The sequence below is a fragment of the Centruroides vittatus genome, unplaced genomic scaffold (assembly GCF_030686945.1).
Source record: "Centruroides vittatus isolate TY-2023 unplaced genomic scaffold, ASM3068694v2 contig_417, whole genome shotgun sequence".
NCBI classification, from domain to species: Eukaryota; Metazoa; Arthropoda; class Arachnida; order Scorpiones; family Buthidae; genus Centruroides; species Centruroides vittatus.
In genome coordinates, this window is record NW_027122227.1 from 227,727 (window position 1) to 252,154 (window position 24,428).

Genomic DNA, 24,428 nt, shown 5'->3' on the forward strand with positions numbered 1-24,428 from the left:
TTATATTTATATTCAGGTTTATTAAGTTTTGTTGAGTTAGAAAAACAATTGAAATGCCTTGAAATGGGTAATGTTTGGTAACTCTATTTTTATGTTTTTTTTTGTATATATAATAACTATTCCTTATAATGCTTTATTATAATAATACTAGAAATTCTCCCATGAAGCATAATGGAATATTTTTTATGAGAAAGTAGAGAATGAAGAATTGAGAAGAGCTTCAAGTCAAGCTTGACATAATGCTGTTTCTGCAGCTCTTGACAAAGCTATTCTTACTTAATGTTGCTGAAGTCAGACTTCACAACCTTTGGGTGTCTTGGTTGTTCTTATTCTTTTAGATTCAGAATTTGCCTGATTAATTTTAATTTTTCACTTTCTCTAGGCGTTTTTTTTTTTTTTTTTTTTTTTTGACAAAATAGAGAGTCTTTTTAATTCCACATTGATTAAACAAAGATGATTTGTATGTACAGTACATTAGTTAGATGAGAATAACACTTTCTAAATAATGGGCTCGATTGGATAATAGAACGTCATGCGGAAAGATTTTTTAAAAATTTGTTATAGAAGTGACACAATGTGGCTGTCATTTTTTAAAGTTTAAATTTAAAATTTAATATGACATTTGCCAAAATATTCAAAAATGTGAATTTAAGGGAAATTTCCTCATCAAGCATGAACATCACATGGTTACTGACGTCACTGCAGCACAGTCTGTTCACCAATCCAAAATTAATAAAACATTTATTCTATAGCTAATATTTCCACAAAATAAGTAGCCTATACTTTCTATCAGAACATAAAACCAATGTAACCAAAATTTCATCTGGATTGGACAAAGATTGCAGGAGTTATAAGGAATTTACACACCCACACACACACACATACGCACATGCACACACGATGATGGCTTTATATTAGTAATTTCAAAGGCATTTTAAATATTAAAAAGTACTTTAAATTAAATGCTCAGTATTAGGAAAGTTTATTTGAGTGATATGATAGTTGAGTAATATAACTGAAAATGTCTAGTATTGGTGCATAATGTATCACAGGGGAGTACTTCATTTATGCCCATTTCTCTAACCAAGGCAGATGTGATTTTAATTTCTCTAATGCAAAACTATGAAAAATTATATAATTTACAACATCTTTTAATAACAGGTAGCTCACTAATCTCTCTGAATAGTTAATAATAATCACGCCAAAAAGCACTTTGTCTGAATACTTTCCTTCTTTCATCTGCTGTGGATTCTGTTTAATCCACCACTGTAACATTTTTGTGTTTAATAGAAGACCTGAAAACTTTCTTTAGAGTGACAGTTATTGATATTTTGTTTTGTTTAAACATGTGGTGATCTTATTAATATTATACAAATGCCAATAAGACAAGTTTAATTAAAAGTAATTTACTTAACATTTCCAAAGTTTAAAGTAAAATTTTTAGTATACATTATAATTTATAGAATTATCCAGAATTTTGAAAATTTCTTCAATATTATAAAAATGAAAATTCAGATTTGTACATTTTATTACTTCAGATATAAATTAATTTTAAAATTACAATTTAATAGATTATTTAATTAGTTATTAGTATTGTTAGAAAATATGATTCATTTTAAAATATATTTAATGAAATAATTTATAGAAAATTTTAGAAGAGATTGTTAATGCTGATTCAGGAGCACCATTGTCTCAGAAACATACTAGAAAGGTAGTAATAGTTTTTTAAAGTTAAAAATAACCAAAAATACATTTATTATTATTATTATTATTATTATTATTATTATTATTTGAATTTCAGAGACAATTTGTAGATAGTGTTAAGAAAGCACTAGGTCCTCATACAAGTAGCAAGCAATTGAGTGAAGCTGCAGCTGTTACATGTGTGAAATTATGTAAAATATCAACATACATCAATATTTTGGATAGTAATAATGTAGTATTTTCTTTAGTGCAAGCTGTAATTAATGATTTAAAGGTATTTGAAAAATCTTTCTTAAAAAACTTTTAAAAAATGATAAGTTAACAAGTTTCTTTTAAATACAACATTCTGTTGTTTTATTTAAAGAATAGATACTTAGATTTCTTTATTTAAATAAAAATTTCATTAATTTATTATATAAAATTTTAAACAAATGCTAATCTATGTAAGTTCAATTAATATATTTTCTTACATTTTTATGAAATATCTGTGTAAATGTTAACTGATAGGAATTGACTTTGAAAAGAAAATCTTATTTATGTCATAAAAGTTTACAAAACTTGGCAAAATCTTTACAGATAAATTAATTAAATCTTTGTTTATTTCAGGAAGTCAATATTTTTTATTAAACAAAAGAAATGTTTTCAGTCAAAAATTGATCATTCTCAGCTGTATCAGAATGATGTAGAACAGAATTCAAGTTATGTATTCAGAATAATTAAACAGAACAAAATTTTTGAGAATGAAAAGGAAATACAATAGAGCATGTCAAATTAAAAGCATAAAAATAATTTTTGTGTAAAATTTCAGGATAAAAAAGTGTACATTTTGGAAAATAAAATGTTCTTTAGGCAAATCATACTGGGAGAAAAAAAGAAATTGAAGGAATTTAATAACCATATCCAAACAGCATTAATTTTGTACACATCTTCAATATTAATTATGTTACAATGCTTATTTAAAATATAGATATACAACTACTCTAAAATTCATTTTTGCCAGTAACTGAATTATTTATTACTTGATATTTCTAGGCTTTGGATGTTAATATTAATTAGGCCACTAATAAGCTCTTCAGAAAAATCATATTGAACACCATCTGAAATTTATTGATGTTTTTATTTTATCTTATTTCATTTATTTATTTTAAATTTTATTTAATGTTATATTTCTTTTTAATTTTTAAAAGTATTATTGAATATTCTGAACAATTATAATACAATTAGAATTTTGCTCTAGTATGTGTATTCTGTTCTATATCATTTTAATACATGGCTATAGGCTGATAATTGTCAGATTTTGATTGAAAATGTTTATTTTGTTTAATAAAAAAATGTTGGCTTTCTGAAATAAACAGTAATTAGATTTATTTATCTGATATCATATAGTTATTTTTTATTACTTGTTTGATTCTAGAGAAATCAACATTACAATTTATAAATTAAAAAATACATTTAGATGGAATATTGAAAAGAGTATAGTCTGTTTAATTATATAAATTCTTCAGAATTTGGGAAGATAATGTTTATGAAGTGATTAATTTAAAAATAGTTTATAAAAATTGATTTTTAAATTGAATCTTACTTTTATACTTGATTTCCTCTTGTTTTTGTTTTCATTAGTCAGAAGTAGGGTTTCTCAAACAGGATCCTGGCTGTTTTTTTAACCCGGGGAATTTTGCAAATTTCTTAAAAATTCATTTTTCCCATTTTGTGCTAAGGTTGAGGAAATTTTGCAAATAGAAAGTATAATTAACTTATAAACTGCCAGAATATATTTGTATTTGTTAATTTTAAGCCTGCTTATTAGTTTTTAAAATTTTCGCTTGTTATGACATCTCAGATTGTCAATAATCAATATGTAGCTTATTTGTGGCAGGACTCTGAAAATTCATTACTTGTCAGAACCTGTAATATCTGGAGTAATTGTGCTTATGCTGTCTTAATTTTTAGCCACACCCAGTAGCTTCAATAGCTGCGTAACACCAGGTTGTGCAAATTGGGCAAGGATACAAATGAGTACGAAGTATAAGTAAAATAATTTCTTATTTTACTTAGTTATCATACAGTATTTGAGAACCCAGTTGTCACCTGTATGCACACAATTCCTACCATTCAGGTAGTATTGTGTTTATTGTAATTTTAAGTATATTTATAATCATAATCTAAAACTTGTAATGTTTTTAATCGGACTGATGTGGAAAAAAAAGAACTGATGAGGGACATATATAGTCCTAAATGCATATCCTTCATAATCAATAAGGCCTGTATAATCTACCTTTTGTGGTGTTCCTGTGTGATTAGTTATCTTAAATAATCTTGTGCTTACTTCTGACAGGAATCTTGGTTTAAATATTAAATGTGAGGAAAAAACTAATAATATTAAGTAGCATTTTTGAATTCTTTAATCTTTTTAATTGTATTTATAAATTTTTAAAATAGAATCGTCAGTTGTTTGTTTTACATACGAGATTCATTTTAACTAATTGATTTGTATTTCTTTACAGTTTTGCAAATGAATGAATAAGTTTAGTTTTGAAAAATTCCTTTTTAGTGGAATATAAGTCATGTGAAAATAGTTTCATGAATAGATATTTTAATGGAGATATTTCTTATACAAAGTTTAGATTTAATGGAAAATCTTTTTATCACTGGACAAAATATTTTATTATTACTATTATTAAATTAATTAATTAAAATGCTCTTTATATAAAACTTTTATATATCAATAAAAATAATGAACTATTTATATCAGGTCCAATGTATGTCACACAACATACTCAAGGTGTGCTATGATGAGAAAACTAACCCTTGAAGGATTAGTACTAGAATAGTGATGTGTAGTTTGCATAAAATTATGGTTTTACTTCATGAATGCAATTGATACCAAATTATCATACTGGTAGGACTGGTTATGGATAGATAACAAACTTAGACCCTATATGGACCTTTGAAATTAAAAACATTTTCATGCAAAACTTTTTTAAACAATTAAAATTACTGTTATTTAATTTCAGTAGGAGATGAAAGTAGGTTTTATCATTTAAATACACTAGAAACACTATCAGTTCAGTTCCTACTTTGTGTATGAAAGTTGCAAGTAATAAACTGTACTAATGATCTTCAGTTGGTTTATTTTCCAGCTTTCTTTCCCATTCCTCAGTTTTTCTGAAGGGCTACAGAGTACTGAGAAGTCTAGCACTAAAAAGCCTTCCTTGTTATGGGTCTGACAAACAAACATGCAAATGCAATACTACCTGAAGGCTGTATTAGATACCTGGATCTGATGGATTAAACTGAACATCATTTAGCCAAAAATGTCATTTACTATTACTCTGTTACATAACAGAAACATCTCTGCACTTCAAAATTTCATTTGGCTTTTTATTGTAAAAGGAAAACTGTGCCAAACACACAACATTTTATAACCTAGTCATGGAATGGGACAATAAACTGGCAAACAAGGATTGTGTTGTGGGATTTATTCATTTGGAGGTCCAGATTGTCTCCAGTAGGATTTCAACTCTCATCAGATTGGTGAGAGGTAAGCATTCTCCCTCTACACCACTGAATTGAGACCCCCTCCTATAGCCTGAATTAACTTGATATATGATATTTCTGGATGGAGAAGTCCTTTATTTATGTTGTTCGCAGTAAACAAATATAAGCACAATTATACTTGATCATTCAAGGTTAGTTTTCCATCATAGCACCCTTAGGTATGCTGTGTGATTTACACTGGACTTGATATCAATATACAAGTATTTATTTATTATTTTAGAGGTGACTATGATATAAAAAGATATGAAACACAAAAAAACATTCATCTTTTAAAGCTATAAAAAACAATCATTATAATTTATATTGTCCTTTTAAACACAAAAAAGAAAAATAATAATTGTAACAAAGTAATTTAAAGGTTTTAATTTCTTTGATTTACTGTTTTTTAAATTTTAATTTTAATAGTGTTGTAATGATTTGAAAAATGCTTTCTAAATGAATTTTTATTTTTTTATTTTTAGCAATTGTTATTTAATCCAAGTAAACCATTTTGCCGTAATCAGAATACAGTTAATCAAGATATTGATTTGATGATTGATTGTTTTGTGTCTTGTTTTCGTATTAATCCACATAACAATGAAGCGTTGAAAGTATGTCTGAATCCTTCTTCACCACCAACATATCATTTTGTATTAGTAAGTTCTCTGTACCGCATCATAACCCAACCTCGTCTAGTATGGTGGCCACAAATTGATATTATGTATAACAAAGCTCCTGAATTGCGTTCCATGTTTACTGAAACATTAAATAAAGTTACTCAAGTTTTCAATAGTCATGCTCCTTTAAGAATGATGCAGGTAAGTCTCTCTTTGGTTATAAAATTTTACTAAAATTATAAAAGTGTAAAATGAGTGTTATACTAAATATTATGTTAAATGTTTTATTGATAAAATAAAATACAATAAAAACAATCAGCCATAAACTGTATATTGCAAATCTTTTCATTTAAGATGATTTTCAAGACCACAATTGTTCATGTCTACTTTAACATGACCATATAATGTAGTTTGTTTCATAAATTATCTCAAATATGTATTGGCTTAAAATTAATATATTTGATTAACTTTTTATGATTGTTACCTGTTCTTATAATTAATTACTTTTATAATTTGTTGTCTATTTTTAACTAAATTTGAAATTGCAAGTCTTGTTTTTTAATTGTTATTTTTAGTTTTATGGAGAATATAATTTCAATTAAAATTTTAATTGAATTTATATTCTCTATAATTTTAAAAACTTCTAAAATATTTTAGTTACTTTTTGAAGTGTGGAATAGTGAACTTTGAAATTTTGCTATTGGTATTTTTATATTACTTTTAGAAACCTTTATCATTTTTTAATTTTATTTTTTGTTCTTTTTTATTTTTATAGAAAATTAATACAAACTGTTATATTAACTGCATAAATAGATGATTTTGACACATTTTATTATACTGTATATCTGGGATTCCCAACAGGGTTGATATAGCTCCCTAGGGGTCAACAGAATTCTGAAAGGGGTTGATGGAACTCAAAGGATCAGTTGGTATAAGTGGAAAATCAGATACTTATTGTACTTTTTGAGAATTTTAGAATATTTTCAAATAAGAATAATAACCATCATGTAGGAAAAATTCAATAGCTTATTTAATAATTTTATTTTAGTTCAGAAAAATTAATGATTTATATTATGAACACAATACATTCATCAATTAATAAACATCAAGCTTAAGAATGGAAAATCCAGAATCATTCTTTCAAAAGAAACTTGAAAATTTTCTATTTATATGTGGATACGCATGCTTTTATTGTGTACTACAAAACAAATGTATAATCTTATTTCAGATAAAGTTAATATTGCAACACTACTCTTAAAGAAATTACAGCTAATTTCCTTTTACTCAAAGAACTATCCCTTCACGTCATCAAGGGTTGCCATCTTTGGAAACTGCTTTATTGTCTGATGCAATGACTAGGGGAGGAGAAGGTATATGCACTTCTTTTTTCATGCTTCTCACAATTGGCATGCCTCTTAAATACTAAATGAGAATCAGCAAATGATGCAATGAGGTAAACAAATGTCATCAACATGAGTTAACTAAGTTTTTTGAATTCATTCACTTGAGGTAGACTTTTGTAAATTACAATTGCATAAAGTTTTTTTGAGGAAAAAAGAATCAAATAAATGCTTAGACTGACTCATCTTGAAAAATCAATTTTTAAAACTCAAAATGGCAGTAAACTTAGTGCAAACAATTATTTTTACTTAGAACTGCACAAATCGCATTTGAAAATTTAATGCATTATAGTATATATCATCTGTGAATCATAACAAACTTTCACAGTTATAATGAGAAAGTCATTTTATCATTAAAAAAAAACACTTCTATATAGGCTGAAACTAATTTAGTTGAACAACGCCTTAAATGCTTTTTCAGTAACACTTTTAATTTATTTAAACAAATGTTTTTGATCTCTTTTCATAGGTCTGTGTTAGGTTTAACAAGATGATTTGAACTGTCTTCTTAAACAGTTTGAATCTTCTTGTATTTTTGATGCTACGTTGTATTTCAATTTGTAATGTTTAATTTTTTAAATTTCTGTTGGAATGATAAATTATTTAAAGGCTTTATATAATCATTATGAATTGATAAATACAAATTCTTATAAATCATTCACAACAATATTAATGTATAAATTATTTATCAATATAAGATATTTACTGTGTGTAAAATATTAAAATTATTTTTATTTCAAGTTCTGAAAATAGCTAATTAATTTGAATAATATGTAATAGACAAATGAATATTTGTAGCATAAATTTGCAAACAGCAGATTATATATTCTTGATATTGTGATTTTAACCTTTAATAGAATTTTCAAATTATCATACAAAGCATTTATATGTAAATAAAGATCTGATTGAAAATAAAATTTAAGCATTTTACATATTAAATAAATTTACCAGTTTTTAAAATATATTGATGGTCATTATTTTTATATTGTGCCTCCATTGGATTAATGAATTAAAAGATATGCCAGGTCAGTAAATTCAATTTTTTTCTATTTTCTATATTAGAAAAAAATTTCTCGAATTACTTTTACAATTTGGCAATAAAAATGTTTTTTTCATTATTAATGTTGTTAAAATATTTTAAAGATTGAAACAAAACACATTTTTTGTAGTGGAAATTCTCATACTTTTTCTGAAGACTTGTGTTTCATAAATAAGTTTTATTTAAAGTAGAAATTATTTGCAGTATATTATTATGAATGAAGTTTAAGATGAAATTTAATTGCTTTTGAACAAAAAAATATTTCTGTTTATCATATATCATTTTGATAAAATATAAAAGTAATTAAAATACCAATGAATTATAATCATAGTAGATTAAAATATCATATTAATATATTAACTATAACAAAATGAAACAAGAGATATAGTCTAAAAAACTAAAATCTGTAAAATCTATAAAATTCCATCAAATTGTAAATTAAAATGAATATATTTATTAGCCATCTTCAGATTGATTGTAATAATTAATTTAATAAAAGAATCATTTAAATTTAAAGATATAATTTATAAGATAATATTTTACTTGTATTTATTAGTGTAAATAAGTAAAAGTTAATGAGGCAAATATAAAAACTTCATGCAATTGGCTGTTGGGATGTTCATGTTGAGATGTTTGTTTGTTGAGATTGTTTTGCAGTTACTTAAATTAACAGTTTTATCTTTGATTTTCTGTTTGTAAATTTTACACAACTTAACAAATTTAGCTTGAGTTTCAGTTCCTCAAATAAAGACCACATTTTTTTCAATCTACATTTGTTCTTTCAAAATTAGTAAATGTTTCCAAAGCTGTATTGGTATGCTTGTTCTTTTCACATCTTTTATATGCTTGAGACATTTTTAATATATCCTTGATACATGTTTTATGCATGAGATACTTACGTTTAGATTCTTATTATCAAGTGGTATTTATAAACTTTTGATCTGTGATTTTTATTTGTCAAATCGTTATCATCTCTTAATAGTTGTAGATCAGATTTGCATTTAAATACTACAGATTGGCCATAAACTGTTTAATCTGTCTTCTTCATATTTACCGTATCATTGAATTGTAATTTTGCAACTTATGAGCTATTCCTGTTAATCTGTGCTCATATTATTTTTATTATAATTATTACTTTTTATAACTGTTAGGCTCAAAGACTGAAATCGCTCATTGAGCGAAAAAAACGACCACAACGCATGGCTAACTCAAAACGACCACAAAGCAAAATTTGTGTTGTGGCTTTCATATTTGACCACAATGCGTTGTGGTGATTAAGAAAAGCCATAATGCATTCTGAACATTTGCTGATGCAACCACGATATGAAGGATAGGTTGTAACTTGTCAATGGGCACATTGCAAACACTTGTGGGGTTTGTATTGTGTTCATTCTTGACCAGTGCTGTCATTTCTAGGGTAATTACCCTTTTCCAGAGTAATTTCAATCTTTCAGAGAAATGTTTTGGGTAGTCTTATATTTAGGGTAAATCTAGGGTAAAACTACCCTGTGTTCTGATGCTATTACTCATCATACCACAAGTTTTTCTGGAAAAAATTTTAGTTTAAAACCATTCTGTTTTTCCCTGTAACTGGAGGGTTTTAGGATAGGATAACAGAAGCTAAAGAAATAATGCAGATTGATGCTAGGTACATGGGTGTACACTGTACAGTGATACCTCAGTTTTCTTCAATAATCTGTTCAAAAACAATTGGCGAAAATAACTCTGCAACATTCTCGATTTTCATAAAAATGACTGATTTATTAATAAAAGTTCCTGACAAAGTAATTATTTTTAGTAAATTAGTTGTTAGAAAACGTTGACATCTCGAGCATTGCAACAGATTTTCATGAATGATGAATAATTTTATTACTTACTTATATAAGATGATTGAAGATAAATAAATCATGATGAAAAAGAAAGTTTTATTTTCTTATCGTCACCTCGTTATTAGTTAATATCCAGAACATGTGGTGGCTAAAAGCCACCACATGTTCTAGAATGGTTTTTAACTTTAGCAGCTGATTTTTATTTCATCGTGTATATTACATCAAGCTCCTACAAGTATATGTAGTTAGACCTTTAGCACTTTTTATCAAAACAAAAGAAACAAATGTGTATTTTTTCTCTATACATTTTTTCTTTAAAATTTTTTTAAATATGAAAATTAAATTTCTAGGAAAACTTGTAGAACTAATGTTGTTCAGCATTAAAAATTGTAAATAAAAATGTTTTGAGGCTAGAATCCATATTTTAAAGTTACAGACCACTGTGCGTCATATGATCCTCTATCGTGGTTGCATCAGCTAACGTTAAGAATGCATTATGGCTTTTCTTAATTACCACAATGTGTTGTGGTCAAACATTATGAAAGCCACGACACAAATTTCACTTTGTGGTGTTTTTGAGTTAGCCACAATGTGTTGTTGCTGTTTTACAAATGCCACGATGTGAATTTGGCTTCATGGCCATTTTGAATTTGCCACAACACATTGTGGTCATTTTTTTCGCTCAATGAGTGATTTCGATCTTTGAGCCTAACATAACTACTAACTATTTTTATATTTTTCCTAATCAAGTTGTTTAATATTAGCCTTTGTTAAACTATTAATTTAATCAGTATTTTATCTAATTATTTTTAATTAATGTATTATTCTAATATTTAAATTTTATCAATTCTTGTATCATTTAGAAAGTTGTATTAGTTGAAAGTTGTTGTAAACCTTATAAAATGTTTGTTTTGTGCAAAATAATAAAATGGACATTGTTCCATTTTATCATGAAGACAATATATTATATTTGCAATAAAGAAATAAATTTCTTTTTCCGACAATACATACATGATGTGTCTTTACCCTCAATTTACCCAATTTACCCTTTACTCAATTTGTCCTTTCTCACGCAGATGAAGGATAAGGCAATTTCATGGCGGAGTCGACCTTTTATTTGAGGATTCTTGTCCGCCTTCAAATGTAAAACGGTCTGTTGTATTTCTCTAACAGTGGCAGCACAATTAAAAAATAATGTACAGTTTTTTAAAATTTGGCTAGGCATTTTTGGCTGTTTTACATTTGAAGGCAGGTGAGAAGCCTCAAATAAAAGGTCGCCTCCACCATGGAATTGTCTTTGTTCTTTCTCACGCAGATGAAGGATAAGACAATTCCACGGCGGAGGCGACCTTTTATTTGAGGCTTCTCATCTGCCTTCAAATGTAAAACAGCCAAAAATGCCTGGCCAAATTTTAAAAAACTGTACATTATTTTTTAATTATGCTGCCACTGTTAGAGGGATACAACAGACCGTTTTACATTTCAAGGCAGACAAGAAGCCTCAAATAAAAGGTCGACTTTGCCATGAAATTGCCTTATCCTTCATCTGCGTGAGAAAGGACAAATTGGGTAAAGACACATCATGCATGTATTGTCTGAAAAAGAAATTTCTTTATTGCAATTAAATTATCCTGGCCAAATTTTAAAAACTAACAATATGTTATAGCTTGATGAAATGCCTTGGAAAATAAATTCAGTTTTTCTGAATGTATAGTTATAGCATCACAAGATGATTAATTTACTTTTACATTCTTTCTATTTTTATGTCAATCTTTTAAGTGTATTTTTAGAATAATTAAATTTTTATGATGATAGTATGTTTGATGTCAGATGTGTCAAAATATTATATTATATGGGATTTATATTTTAACACATCATGTACTTGTTAACAAAACATTGTTGACATATGAAAACCTTGTAAGTGCCGAAAATCAAATTTTGCAGAAGCAACAAAAGGCAATCTCAGCAGTGTGGACTGCCCACTTATATATGAGCTTATTACAAGTAACAATACAATTAATTCTGTTGGTCAAATGTTAACAAAGTTTTTGCAGAATATGCATACTCCAAGATCTTGTGTAACTATAACATAAAACTTGTAAGTGCCACTATGAATCAAATAAGTTTTTCATGTGTCAACAACAAAGTATGATTTCATTACTGAATGTTAAATATTTTTACTATGTTTCAAATTTGGTTTTAATTACTTTTATTTAGTATTAATATTCATATATAAATTTTAATATGTAAACTAAATATTTTAAAATATAACTAAAAAGTATTTTAATACTATACTATTTGCTTTTAGAGCTTGACTCTTAAAGAAAAAGTAAGCACCCTCAAATTTAAAGAAAAATCTGAAGAGACATTAAGTTATAAAAATTTACTCTTGTGGTTAGTGAGATTAGTTCATGTGGATCCCATGTTAATGTTAAATGTAAGTTTTTTGCATTCTGTCAAGTAAATAATTTATATTAATTGTTGAAATTATTTCAGTTACTAAATTATTTTGTTATTATTAAAAGAATCAAGGAAAAGCTGGTCATGAAATCCAAAGTAGTACTCTTGAACTGATAAATGGTTTAGTACTAGTAGTCCATCATCAGTCAATGCCTGAAGTAGCTAATGAAGCGATGGAGGCATTACTTATCTTACATCAGCCTGATAATATTGAAATGTGGAATCCAGAAGCACCTATAAATACATTTTGGGATGTCAGGTATATTAGCAATTAATTGTAGTTACTCTTATTATAATTACATTTATATTCTAATTCATTATTTTTATTTTAGTTCTCAAGTTCTGTTCACTATTTCACAAAAATTAATTCAACATCAAATCAATTATTATACAGAAATATTGAAGTGGCTAAGAGAAATCTTGAAATGCCGTAATTCCTTTTTGCAACGTCATAAAGAATATGCAAATTTAGGCTGCAATATTAATATCTGCAAGCAGGCTCATATAAAATTGGAAGTAAGAAAGTAAAGTTTATTAATTAAATATATCATATTTATTTAATAATTAACTTATATATTGATAATTTGATTAATATCTTTAATTTCAGGAACTTGAACAGTTATAAAAATAGAAAAATTTAATGACAGTTTCATTAAGATTTAATTTTGATTTCTAACTTTTGAGTTTTTATATTAATGAATTTTTCAAATGATTGAAAAATGAGTCTTTGTCAATTAAACACTGGAGGAGTCAACTGTTCTTTATAGGGTTTTTCTCCTCCTACAAGATCTCAATTGTAAAAGTGCTATTTTATTTGCAGTTGCAATTGTGTTGTAACTTACTAATTCTAAAATAAAACAAACACATGATAGTCCTAATCTTTTGATGTAGTCTCAACTTTTGTGGACAACATGTTGCCAAACTTCTGGGAGGCAGTGTACACTGCCAGTAGCATTATTTTAAGCCAATATCTAGAGAAACTGACCAAGGCAAAAAAAAATGCTATCAACCAAAGTGCTCAAAGCACTTGCCTCTAAGAAGTTCTTTAATTTTTGGAAAAAGGCAAAGTAACTTGAACACACATTGCGTGAGTGTGCTGGGTATTCTAATATCTCCCAATGCTATCTGTTTATCAATGTGATCTCTTGTGACAAATGATTGTGTACATAAATACAAGACAATTGGATGTGATTGCAGCAGCTATGACCTTTGATGATGAATTGCTGGACTAAGATGATGATCAAGAAAGTGGCAATAGTATCTAGTGTTAACTTTCTGTCCCTGCAGTACACAATGAGACAAGAGGACTGCTTGGAAGTTGTAGGCAATGATCATTAACACTGTTATCTTATTCAGTCCTTACTGAAGTTTTTTTGGGTAAGGAGATGATTAAATGTTCCACTTATTCAATTGGCATTTCAGCTCCTGGTTTATCAGACCTGGCCCATGTTTTGTCAATTGCAATAATCTGATGAAGGAGGGATTCTTCTTTGCAGTTATAACATTTTACTTGAATTTGAGTAGTTTCCATTTGTTGCCATTTCTACATGTTCTTCAGACCCTGATGAACCCAATCTTGCAGCAATTTTGCATATTTCCAGCTTCTTTGTCAAGATGTAAATTCTGGAAACTACAGTACAATGCTTACTTTGATATTTGTTGGCAAGCCCATCAATGATCATTTTTAATAACCTCAAAATGGCTACTAGGTGTTTCATTTATTGCAGTGATTGGATGGCCAGCAGTATTCTGTTCATGCAAAAGACTCAACTCATTAGATAACAGCATAACATGGCAGTGCAGCATCACTACATGCTTCATGCAAACCTTTATGATTCTGTCATGTACTTCATCTATGTTTAACCTGAATTTTGATGAAATATTGTTTTGTGAGTAAAGATTTTTTTGTGAGAAAGGGCAGTAAAGTAAACACTTAAATGTTTGACGTTCTTCTATTTCTCAGATATAGAGGTAAGCAAAACAAAAATGCACAAATGCATAAATAAACAGTTAAGAAAAAAAATTTAATGAGCTTTGGCAGTTTAAGATTACAGTCCAATTTCCAGCAATTTTGCTAGTTCAAAACAAATATCCTTAAATGTTTTAAAAGCAATTTTACATTGCTTTTAAAATGTTTAAGACTCCATCCAGAGATTTTGTAAAAATTGTATAAAAGTCTATAACCAAAATTTACTTAAAAATGCAAACACAAGAAAATTCAACAAACAGAATTAATTTTTTGTTTGTTGTATGAGAAATGTATAAAAAATGTACACTATATGCAACAAAGCATATTTAAACATTAATGGAGTTCACTTTAGTGTATTTTCTACCTGAAAGTGTATAAAATTACTTTAAAAATAATTTTACATCTTTAACTCTAAACATGAGATCAGCTTAAATCACTTTAATCCATTTTTTATGAAATTGTGTGAAGGGAAAGTTGTTTGACTGGTTTGGCTAAGCAGTAAAAAATAATTGAACAAGGATAGCCTGACGGTTAAAAAAATTCTCTCTCCATGTACATAGAAAAAAGAAATTTTCAGAACTTAGAGTTAACCAAGAAAGTTTAGTTTTGTTGAACATAAACGTACTCAGCAAAAATATATACTCCAGTAACCACCACCTTATAAGTTGCCGAGGGAATTTTTAATTAAGAAAACTAACATTTTCGATCTATTCCATAGATCATCTTCCGGTTTAAACTGACGAACAAAAATAATTCCATAGAATGGAACACAACATATTTAAATTAAAAAAACCGACAACGGAGCAACTAATTAAAATGAGAATTAAAGCGTAAAAAATACACAAATGTAATTTATTAAAATGTAATTTTGTATTTGGAGAACCTTAATATTTTATTATCTGTTAAATGGTGTTAGCATTTACTAGTAACTTTGGAATTGTTATGTGTTTGTTAGTTTACATTTGTGTATTTTTTATGCTTTAATTCTCATTTTAATTAGTTGCTCTGTTGTCGGTTTTTTGAATTTAAATATGTTGTGTTCCATTCTATGGAATTATTTTTGTTCGTCAGTTTAAACCTGAAGATGATCTATGGAATAGATCGAAAACGTTAGTTTTCTTAATTAAAAATTCCCTCGGCAACTTATAAGGTGGTGGTTACTGGAGTCTTTAGTTTTGTGCTCTTTTGATATGAAGATGTATTAAGAAAATACCATTGGCTCTGTTCAGCAGAGTCAACAGTTGTAACGATTTTTAGTATCTTAGGAAACCGACACTAACTGCGGTCGGTAAAACTTCCGTTAACCTAACGGGTACTTTACGCGGATTCGAGATTAGTTTGCCAGGCCTGGGCTTTTAAGCGTGCACCGAAAAATTAGTAATAATAACGATAAATATCAAGTCAAATCAAAAGTTCAAATATATTTAATTAGTAACTAGAATGTACTACTTACAAATGTCAATAATCCAAAACAAAATTTATTAACAAAAATCAACAAGTCAACCCGACAATAAACTCAGCTACTTAGCTTAACTTAATATTAATTCCCCTTTGAAAATTCGACAAATCAAATACTTAGAAACTATGAACAAAATCTCTTACTAATTAAACGTCTATCCGTCACCTCACTATACGAAGAACCTATTTCCTCAATCCTTTCGATATCGTCAATCGAACTCCTCTTTAACACCTTGGATCGTCCAATTATCAATCTGGACTTCTATCAGAAAATACTTCGCTTTCGAATTCACCTCGCTCTCAAAGTCGCCTCGATTTGGAAATCACCTCTCTCTTCTTCGGTTAACGTACGGGTTTTATACTGTGAGGTGACGTCACACTTCAGCTGTGTTACTCCCCTTATTTACATACTTAGTTGCTAACATTAATTTTCTTTTCTGGCAGCTTTAGGTTTCCGACAAAGCTTATAAACCGTTTACAAAGTATTTATCATAATTTTCTGGGATGTTAAGACGGTTTATCAAGTATTTCTTTACTAGTGAGTGTGGGGACTCCCCCTCCATTTTTTTTCTGCAGATCGTTTACTTCCGCCGGGCAGCGCAAGTGCACAAGATTTTCCTACGGCGCTTATTTTTTCCGTGAGTTGTTTTATCTTCATTTTTCATTACTAACAAGAGAGTGGTGGGGAACCTTCGTCCTAAATAAACATAAGCCCCAAACAAAAGATAATAAAATGGAAATAATAATAAAATAAAAATAACGCTCGGACTCAGTTCCTTACAAACTGAGCAAAGATATTTCAATCAGTAGCTGTTATGTAGTTACATCTGCTGAACGATGAGTGATGTATGCACTGGAACAGGAAGCAGCCATCATTGGTCAGTTTCAGTTAGCAATAGGTAGCATAAATGAAAGACACTACTAAATGTGACGTCAAACAACAAACATGTTCTGAAACAGCACTACTGTAGAGAGCGTTCAGCAGAAAAATACTCAACAGCTCTGGAACTGTTGAGTCTTCTGAACATAACCATTATGTTTTGTATTATTTTTAAATAATGCATAATGGATATGTATTGTAATACAGAATTCTTAAATGAAATTGTAAAAGTGTATAATTTTTAAATATAAGTTAAAGTTATAAATAAGTAACAATTAGTTAAAAATATTTTATAAATATATGTATATTTTTATATATTTAAATATTTCTAAATATATTTAAAGTATATTTTTAAATTAATAATTCTTTGGTTTAAATTTAAAATAAAAGATTAATATAAAACATTGAGATAAAGAACAAATTTCATACTGTAGAAATATACAGCTGTAATTTGCCAGCTAATTGCATAATTAATTAATTGTATTAGTAATTTAATTTGTAATTGATTAAATAACTAAATATTTTATTTTTTTGTTGAAATAATTTATAATTTTTTTACTTCTACGTCCTTTATTATATTATATCATGCAAATGATAAAAAAAATTAATATACTGTAAATTTAAAAATTTAAAAATAAATATAAAAATTTTCAATTTTAATCTGGAAAAAATCTCAAAATTGTCTGGAAAAACCTGAATCTCAGAGAAATTTTTTCAAGTTTGATAGACACTATATAAAGAAATTTTTGTTGTTACAAAAATGTAATGTATTATTATTGTAAAACTTCTTATAACAAAAGAAAAAATTATTTTGAAAAATAAGAAACAAACTTTTTCTTTTTACTTTAACAAATATATATATAGGAAATTAGAAATTGTTGATATTTTCTTTTAAAATTATTTTTAGGTGGTATTTTTCATGTATTTATGGAGTATAGATATTGATGCTGTACTTGTCGCGATGTCTTGTTTTGTTCTCTTATGTGAAGAAGCTGATATTCGATGTGGACAAGACGACTTAACTGTAACATATCTTCTTCCAAATTATCATATTTATCAAGAATTAGCTGCTGCTAGTACCATCCTTACTACAGGTTTGTAAAATTAAAGATTTTATATTTAGTTTTGATAACAATAAACTATGTATGATATATTTCTGAGATAAACTATTAAGGTGTCCATCAGGTAATCCCTATTAAAGTGTCAGTCAGGTATATATTATATATTTTAGGAGGTACAACTTATAATTATTTTTGTCATAGGAGTATGCAATCAAAAAAGTTTGGAGATCACTGGGCTAGAAGTAGGCAGTTAGACTTTCACTTCTTGATTAATTTAATAATTATAAATAGATATATTTTTAATTTTTAATTTAGAATACTCTGAAAGAAAAGAATCAGAAAAAAATTTATTTATAATCATTAAATTTATCAAGTGAGATGGTGGCCTCACTGTCTATCTCTAGCCAATTCACTTTGTTTTGGATCATCATTTAACATGAATATAGCCCAATAAAATGCAGATCATTTAGTAATTAAATTTTACAGAAATTAGATATAATATGCATTCTATTTATACAATTATTATATTTTCAATAAATATTTAAATATTTTTCAAATTAGATTTTGTAATGTGTTAAATCTAATGAATTTTTTGGTTGTAGAATGCATTCAAATATTTTTTACAGACACATTTTACTTCAAATAATCTTGATACTGTAAATTGAAATAATAAAAGCTTGGCTGTTCTAGACAAAACAGTTTTGTATTATTATAAAGTTGATTGTTACAAAGTATGTTATGTCATTTGTGGTTTTAGTTAGTTTGTTTTAATCAACATTAATAATCAAATAAACAAGGACTACTCTTATTCCCAAGTCTGATAATGTTGTACAGATTTGGAGAGTAATTAAATAAAACAAATTACAAAAGTATATTGTATATATTTTCTTTGATTTCATGAAATCATTATTGATTTTTGGATATTGTATGAATTACTGTTTTTAAGATATGAAATTACGTTGAAAATTAAATAAAATATTTTAGCTGATAGATTTATGTCAAGATTAATGGTAAAGATTATTTTTGAAAAGTGAAATGAATACATAGTAACAAAATATTTTTAGCAGCTTTGTTCTATTAGATTTCTTTACTGGGTTTTAAATTAATGGATTTTATCAATAATTTCTGTATTATACAAGACCATATATTTAGAAATTAACACAAATATTATAAGTTAAAATATCTTCATTTCTTTAATCTATCTTAAAAAATTTCTATATTATATTTAATTGTTTTAAGTAAATTTTATTATATTTAGATTTATCATAATTTATTATTAGTTTGGGAATAAACCAGGATCTTATGGACAAGTCAGGTTCTCATGTAACATTTTCATTTTATTCTCATATAATAATAATAGTAATATAATTTTTAAAAATAATTATCACATTTTAATTTTTTTTGGATAGTTTTATAATTGAGGCTTTATATAAACAAGTTATTTTATTTTTTAATGTATTCATTGTAAAACAGGAAGAGCAGCATTACAAAAACGAATTATGGCATTGTTAAGGAAAATAGAACATTGTACTCAAGGTTGTTCTCTTGTAAGTAGATATTCATAATCCATATCTTAATATACTAGTTATGAGATGAGATTTTAATTTTATACTTAATTTTTGATTTAAGGCTTGGGAAGATACTTTTCGTAATTGGGAGAATGTTACTAAACAACTTGTTAGTTATCCTAAAGCAAAATTAGAAGAAGGTCAGATATGTGAAAGCTTTCATCGGACTATTGGAAAAAGAAGAGCTTCTCATCAAAGTACAGAACACGAGTTAGAGGTATTTTAAATTTTCCTACTTTTTAAATTTTTGATTGAATTTTTAATATTTACTTCAAGTTTGTTTTTCAAAACAAAAAATAATTTATTAATTTATTGTTTATAATTAGAATTAGTAAGATTAATTAACTCTGAATAATTATTTCTTGATTATTAATTAGCATCTACCATATTAATCTATATGAAATTATTAGATAAACTTTTATTAATTAAGTAAATTTTTCTTATTTGAGATTTAACAAGTGAATTAATCAATTTTTGAGATTATGTTCTTCAGAACATGTTAAAAAATCTGGCAAAGAAGTTGTTTCAATTTCAAACATCAGATCATAGAAAAAGTTTTTGCATGTACAAGTATTTTGCAATAGTAAATGGTAGCTAGCTAATTATATAGGGTGCATAGGAAAGTCCCTTTAACCGGAAAATTCTTGCAAACGGAGATAGCTACAGCTATGCAAGTGAGGTAACTGTATAATAAAGCGACTATGCCCGACCTAATGCAAATGACAGCAGCGCCCCTAGTGGCGAAATTTGGAAGATAGGCAGTGCAAATTGAAAACAAAAACAGATTGAGCAAATTTTCCAATTAGAAAGTTTTAGAACATCAATTAATTAGTATGAAACGACATGTAGTTCACACAGCTAAGATAAATTGTCACCTGTATACCCAAAAATGTCAGAAAGCGATGCATGCCATTTTGTGTAAACGTTTGAAAGGAATAGCCATAGGTATGAAGAAATATGCACAATTTATTGCATAAAATACTTACTGTATTGACATAAGTACTTACTAAAGTACTTATGTCAATAACATTGATAACAGTTTGATAACATCGCACAAAAAACAACGGAAAGGCAAACTGTCACACAGTGATAACAAGTTAATGTTGAGTATGTTTGAAAAGTTTGCCATTGCTCACGATACACGTGAGTAATTCTGCATGCACATTTCTCAGCATGGAAGGTGTCACACTATTGCAAGTATCTGTAATATGACAACTTAGATCCAGCAGACTTGTATGTGGAGTTGCATAAACTTGATCTTTTATGTAACTTCACAGGAAGAAATCCAATGGAGTGAGGTCCAGTGATCGTGGAGGCAATAGTGTGACACCTTCCATGCTGAGAAATGTGCATGCAGAATTACTCTCATGTGTATCGTGAGCAATAGCAAACTTTTCAAACATACTCAACATTAACTTGTTATCACTGTGTGACAGTTTGCCTTTCCATTGTTTTTTGTGTGATATTATCAAACTGTATTGATGTAAGTACTTATGTTAATACAGTAACGCACAATTTATTGCATAAAATACTATTTCTTCATACCTATGGCTATTCCTTTCAAATGTTTACACAAAATGGCATGCATCGCTTTCGGATATTTTTGGGTATACAGGTGACAATTTATTTTATCTGTGTGAACCACATGTTGTTTTGTACTAATTAATTGATGCTCTAAAACTTTCTAATTGGAAAGTTTGCTCTATCTGTTTTCGTTTTCGATTTGCACTGCCTATCTTCCAAATTTCGCCACTAGGGGCACTGCTGTCATTTGCATTAGGTCAGGTTGCTTTATTATACAGTTACCTCACTTGCATAGCTGTAGCTCTCTCCGTTTGCAAGAATTTTCCAGTTAAAGAGACTTTCCTATGCACCCTGTATAAAAGATTATTACTAGTTTTATTTAGACAGTAGTTTCTGGAAAAAATCAAAGCATTTTCATAGCTTTATTAGACTTTGCATTTCATTGTTAATATTTTAGTATAAAGTAACTATGTAATAACAGTTGTTTGATAATAACTGTATATTTGAAAAAATTATCATCAAATTTTCTCTTTGCTTTCTTTTGCCCCATTTATTCTTGCTAAGATACATGTGCTCTTGTGTTACATAACTCTTAGTAGACAAAATTAAAGTTCATTTTTTTATCAAAAAAGTTTGTATTTTTCATATTAATTTGAATAATAAGTTTTCTGGAACTTATCTTTCAGATTTTATTAGTCTGTTCATTGGATTCTTTATTTTTCATTACATTGTGATTTTTTATTTTTATATATTAAAGTAAAATAATCTGTATTTTATGTTATTTTATAAAATTATATTTTATAAACTTATATTAATAAGATATTAGATGATAAAAATATTCATTAACTTACTGACACTTCTAAAAATTTCTCCTATGGTATCTATGCATATTTCCATATGATTGTATGACATTCAATATATTATAAAGTTTAATAATTAATTTGAAAATATGTTACTACAAAACTTATTATTATAATTGTAATTATTAGGATCAACTAAATGAATGGGCAAATATGACAGGATTTTTGTGTGCTATGGGTGGAGTTTGCTTACAAAAAAAGTCTCCATCTAGTAGAATAAGGTTTGTTTCTAATTATAATATTATAATTTATATACATATTTTAAATGCTACATATTTTATTTATTAGTATTATTTAATATCTAAATATGTATACACTCAAACCTGTTTTTGTGCGGTGGATAGGAACTGCATAAAAGAAAACGCATTAAAAAAATTGCACGAAACTTCATGAGTAGCTATAAAAAATAGTTTTCGCAACACAATTAAAAAATATTTTTTTTTAATGCGGTAAATAGGGACCGCATAAAAAAAGTTTCACGTAGAAAATAACTCAAAACTGTACAAAATAACTAGGAATTGCTTTTTTAACTCCTTGGGCCTTTTTCTGCAATCCCTAATGGAAAAAAAAATCCTCAAAGAATTTTATTTTTTATATTAATTAATTATTTCCACTTAAATACGAATCTAACATTAAAAAGTTAAAAATAATCATTAAAAATGATTTTATTTGATAAATATAGCTGCAGGAAGTGTTATTCTTTCATTTAACAAGGCATGAAATTTCACACCTGCAGTCTAAAGCTGGAGGGGAGCTAACTTACCGCATCTGATCAAATATAACACAATATTTCTGATTTTTATGCTATTAAAATACGAGGGAACTGAAAAAAAACGTACGAGAAAAAATTTTACTGAATAAAAAATGAGAAACCTGCTGATGTCATAGAAAACATCCAATAGAGTTTTAAAAAATTTTACAGAAGTCAATTATGTTCCAATTTGATTGAAATTTTCACATACTGCACAAAAAAATCTCACAAAACAAATCGCACAAATAAAAAATTGCACAGAAAAAGACCGCACAAAAACAGGTTTGAGTGTATTGTACATATTTTATTTAAAATAATTTTGAACAGTATATAGTTTTTAATTTTTGAATAAGTTAATAATTAAAATAATTTGTTCAGTTTAATTCTAATATATATAAAAAAAATATTATATTTGAGCAGAACAAAATTAAAGTTTTTGCAAATTTCAGGCCTTCTTTGTATCATATGTATGGTATGTCATGTTCATCTCTTTCACTGGATTGTCGCAAAGGAAACATGCTTTCTGCCAATCAAGATATGCAATATTGTCCAGTCACTCAGTAAGTATCTATTTTATTTTATTTTTTTGTAACACCTTATCTCTCTCTATTGAGAGCTCGGATAGTTTCCTAATGGTGTGTTACATAAATGAGGGTTTGGTTAGTGCCAGTCCTGCACTTTATGTAGGCAATAAGTAAAAAAAAACTGTTAATAAATCAAAAACCCAAAATAATATGTGCTATACATATTATTATATATAATAATATGTAATAACAAAAAATCTATTTATTCTTTTAAGCCCAAATATGTACAGTAATGAAATACAGTTAGCAAAAATTCAAAATATAATAAAAAGATATTTTATCAAATTTAAAAACAAATATATGTACAAGAAACTTTTCCCAACACTTGGAAACTAATAAATTAAATTATAACTATCTTAGAATTATCTCCATAAAACTGACAAGCAAAAATATGAAATGAAAATCTATCAAAAATTCACAAGGAAATCTTACCATCATTGAGAAACTTGGCTAACCATCACCAAGAAACTTCTTCATTGTCAATGGAACTTGAAAGCCTTGCATTTACCTCATTCAGTCTTTAGCTTTGCCTTCTTATAGTGCAGTTGTGGTGACGTTACATGATTACGCCCACTCAACTCTATTTACATACTTAACTGGCTAACATTCATTTAATTCTAGTAATCTTTTTTTAAGTCATATCATCGCCTTTACATTTAATCTTTTATAATTTTTCATTGTGCTGGAAGTGTTCTGGATTTTCTAGTTTTATGGACACAGGATAAATATATATTTAAAGTAGAAAATAAACAATGAAAAGTAAAGAACAAAACTGTTTTTAACACACCATATGCCATAAGTCATACTGGAACTAGCATTATGCAAAATGAATGCCATGGAAAACAAAACCAAGTGGCATATGGCAAATCACAGCTGTACTATGGCCCACCAAATTCAAAACTAGTCAGTTTCAAAAAATAATCAGTTTTCTGGAAGTCAGATATTTGGTTTAGTACTGTAATAATAATAATTATTATTATTATTTCAGATTTGTTGGTCAGTTGCTTCGTCTTTTGGTTTGCCATAATGAAAAATTTGGAACACAGATTCAAAAACACGTTAAAGAATTAGTAGCACATGAAATGAGTGCTACTCTTTATCCAATTCTTTTTGATCAAATAAAAGCAATTGTTGAGAAGTTTTTTGATCCACAAGGACAGGTACTTTATAAATATTTTATTTTAAAA

At 27.4% G+C, this 24,428-nt stretch overlaps 1 protein-coding gene across 2 annotated transcripts in view; it reads left to right on the top strand.

Moving 5' to 3' along the window:
• Nf1 (neurofibromin 1) overlaps positions 1 to 24,428 on the top strand; it is a 141,005-nt gene that overhangs the window by 36,716 nt on the left and 79,861 nt on the right. For both annotated transcript variants that reach the window (XM_067271960.1, XM_067271961.1), the window contains exons 10-21: positions 1,646 to 1,711; positions 1,802 to 1,978; positions 5,724 to 6,059; positions 12,435 to 12,563; positions 12,652 to 12,845; positions 12,919 to 13,102; positions 17,801 to 17,987; positions 19,428 to 19,501; positions 19,584 to 19,739; positions 22,036 to 22,127; positions 23,107 to 23,217; positions 24,230 to 24,401. In XM_067271960.1, the coding sequence (XP_067128061.1) occupies positions 1,646 to 1,711; positions 1,802 to 1,978; positions 5,724 to 6,059; positions 12,435 to 12,563; positions 12,652 to 12,845; positions 12,919 to 13,102; positions 17,801 to 17,987; positions 19,428 to 19,501; positions 19,584 to 19,739; positions 22,036 to 22,127; positions 23,107 to 23,217; positions 24,230 to 24,401 (1,878 nt within the window). The remainder of the gene's footprint in view (positions 1 to 1,645; positions 1,712 to 1,801; positions 1,979 to 5,723; positions 6,060 to 12,434; positions 12,564 to 12,651; positions 12,846 to 12,918; positions 13,103 to 17,800; positions 17,988 to 19,427; positions 19,502 to 19,583; positions 19,740 to 22,035; positions 22,128 to 23,106; positions 23,218 to 24,229; positions 24,402 to 24,428) is intronic.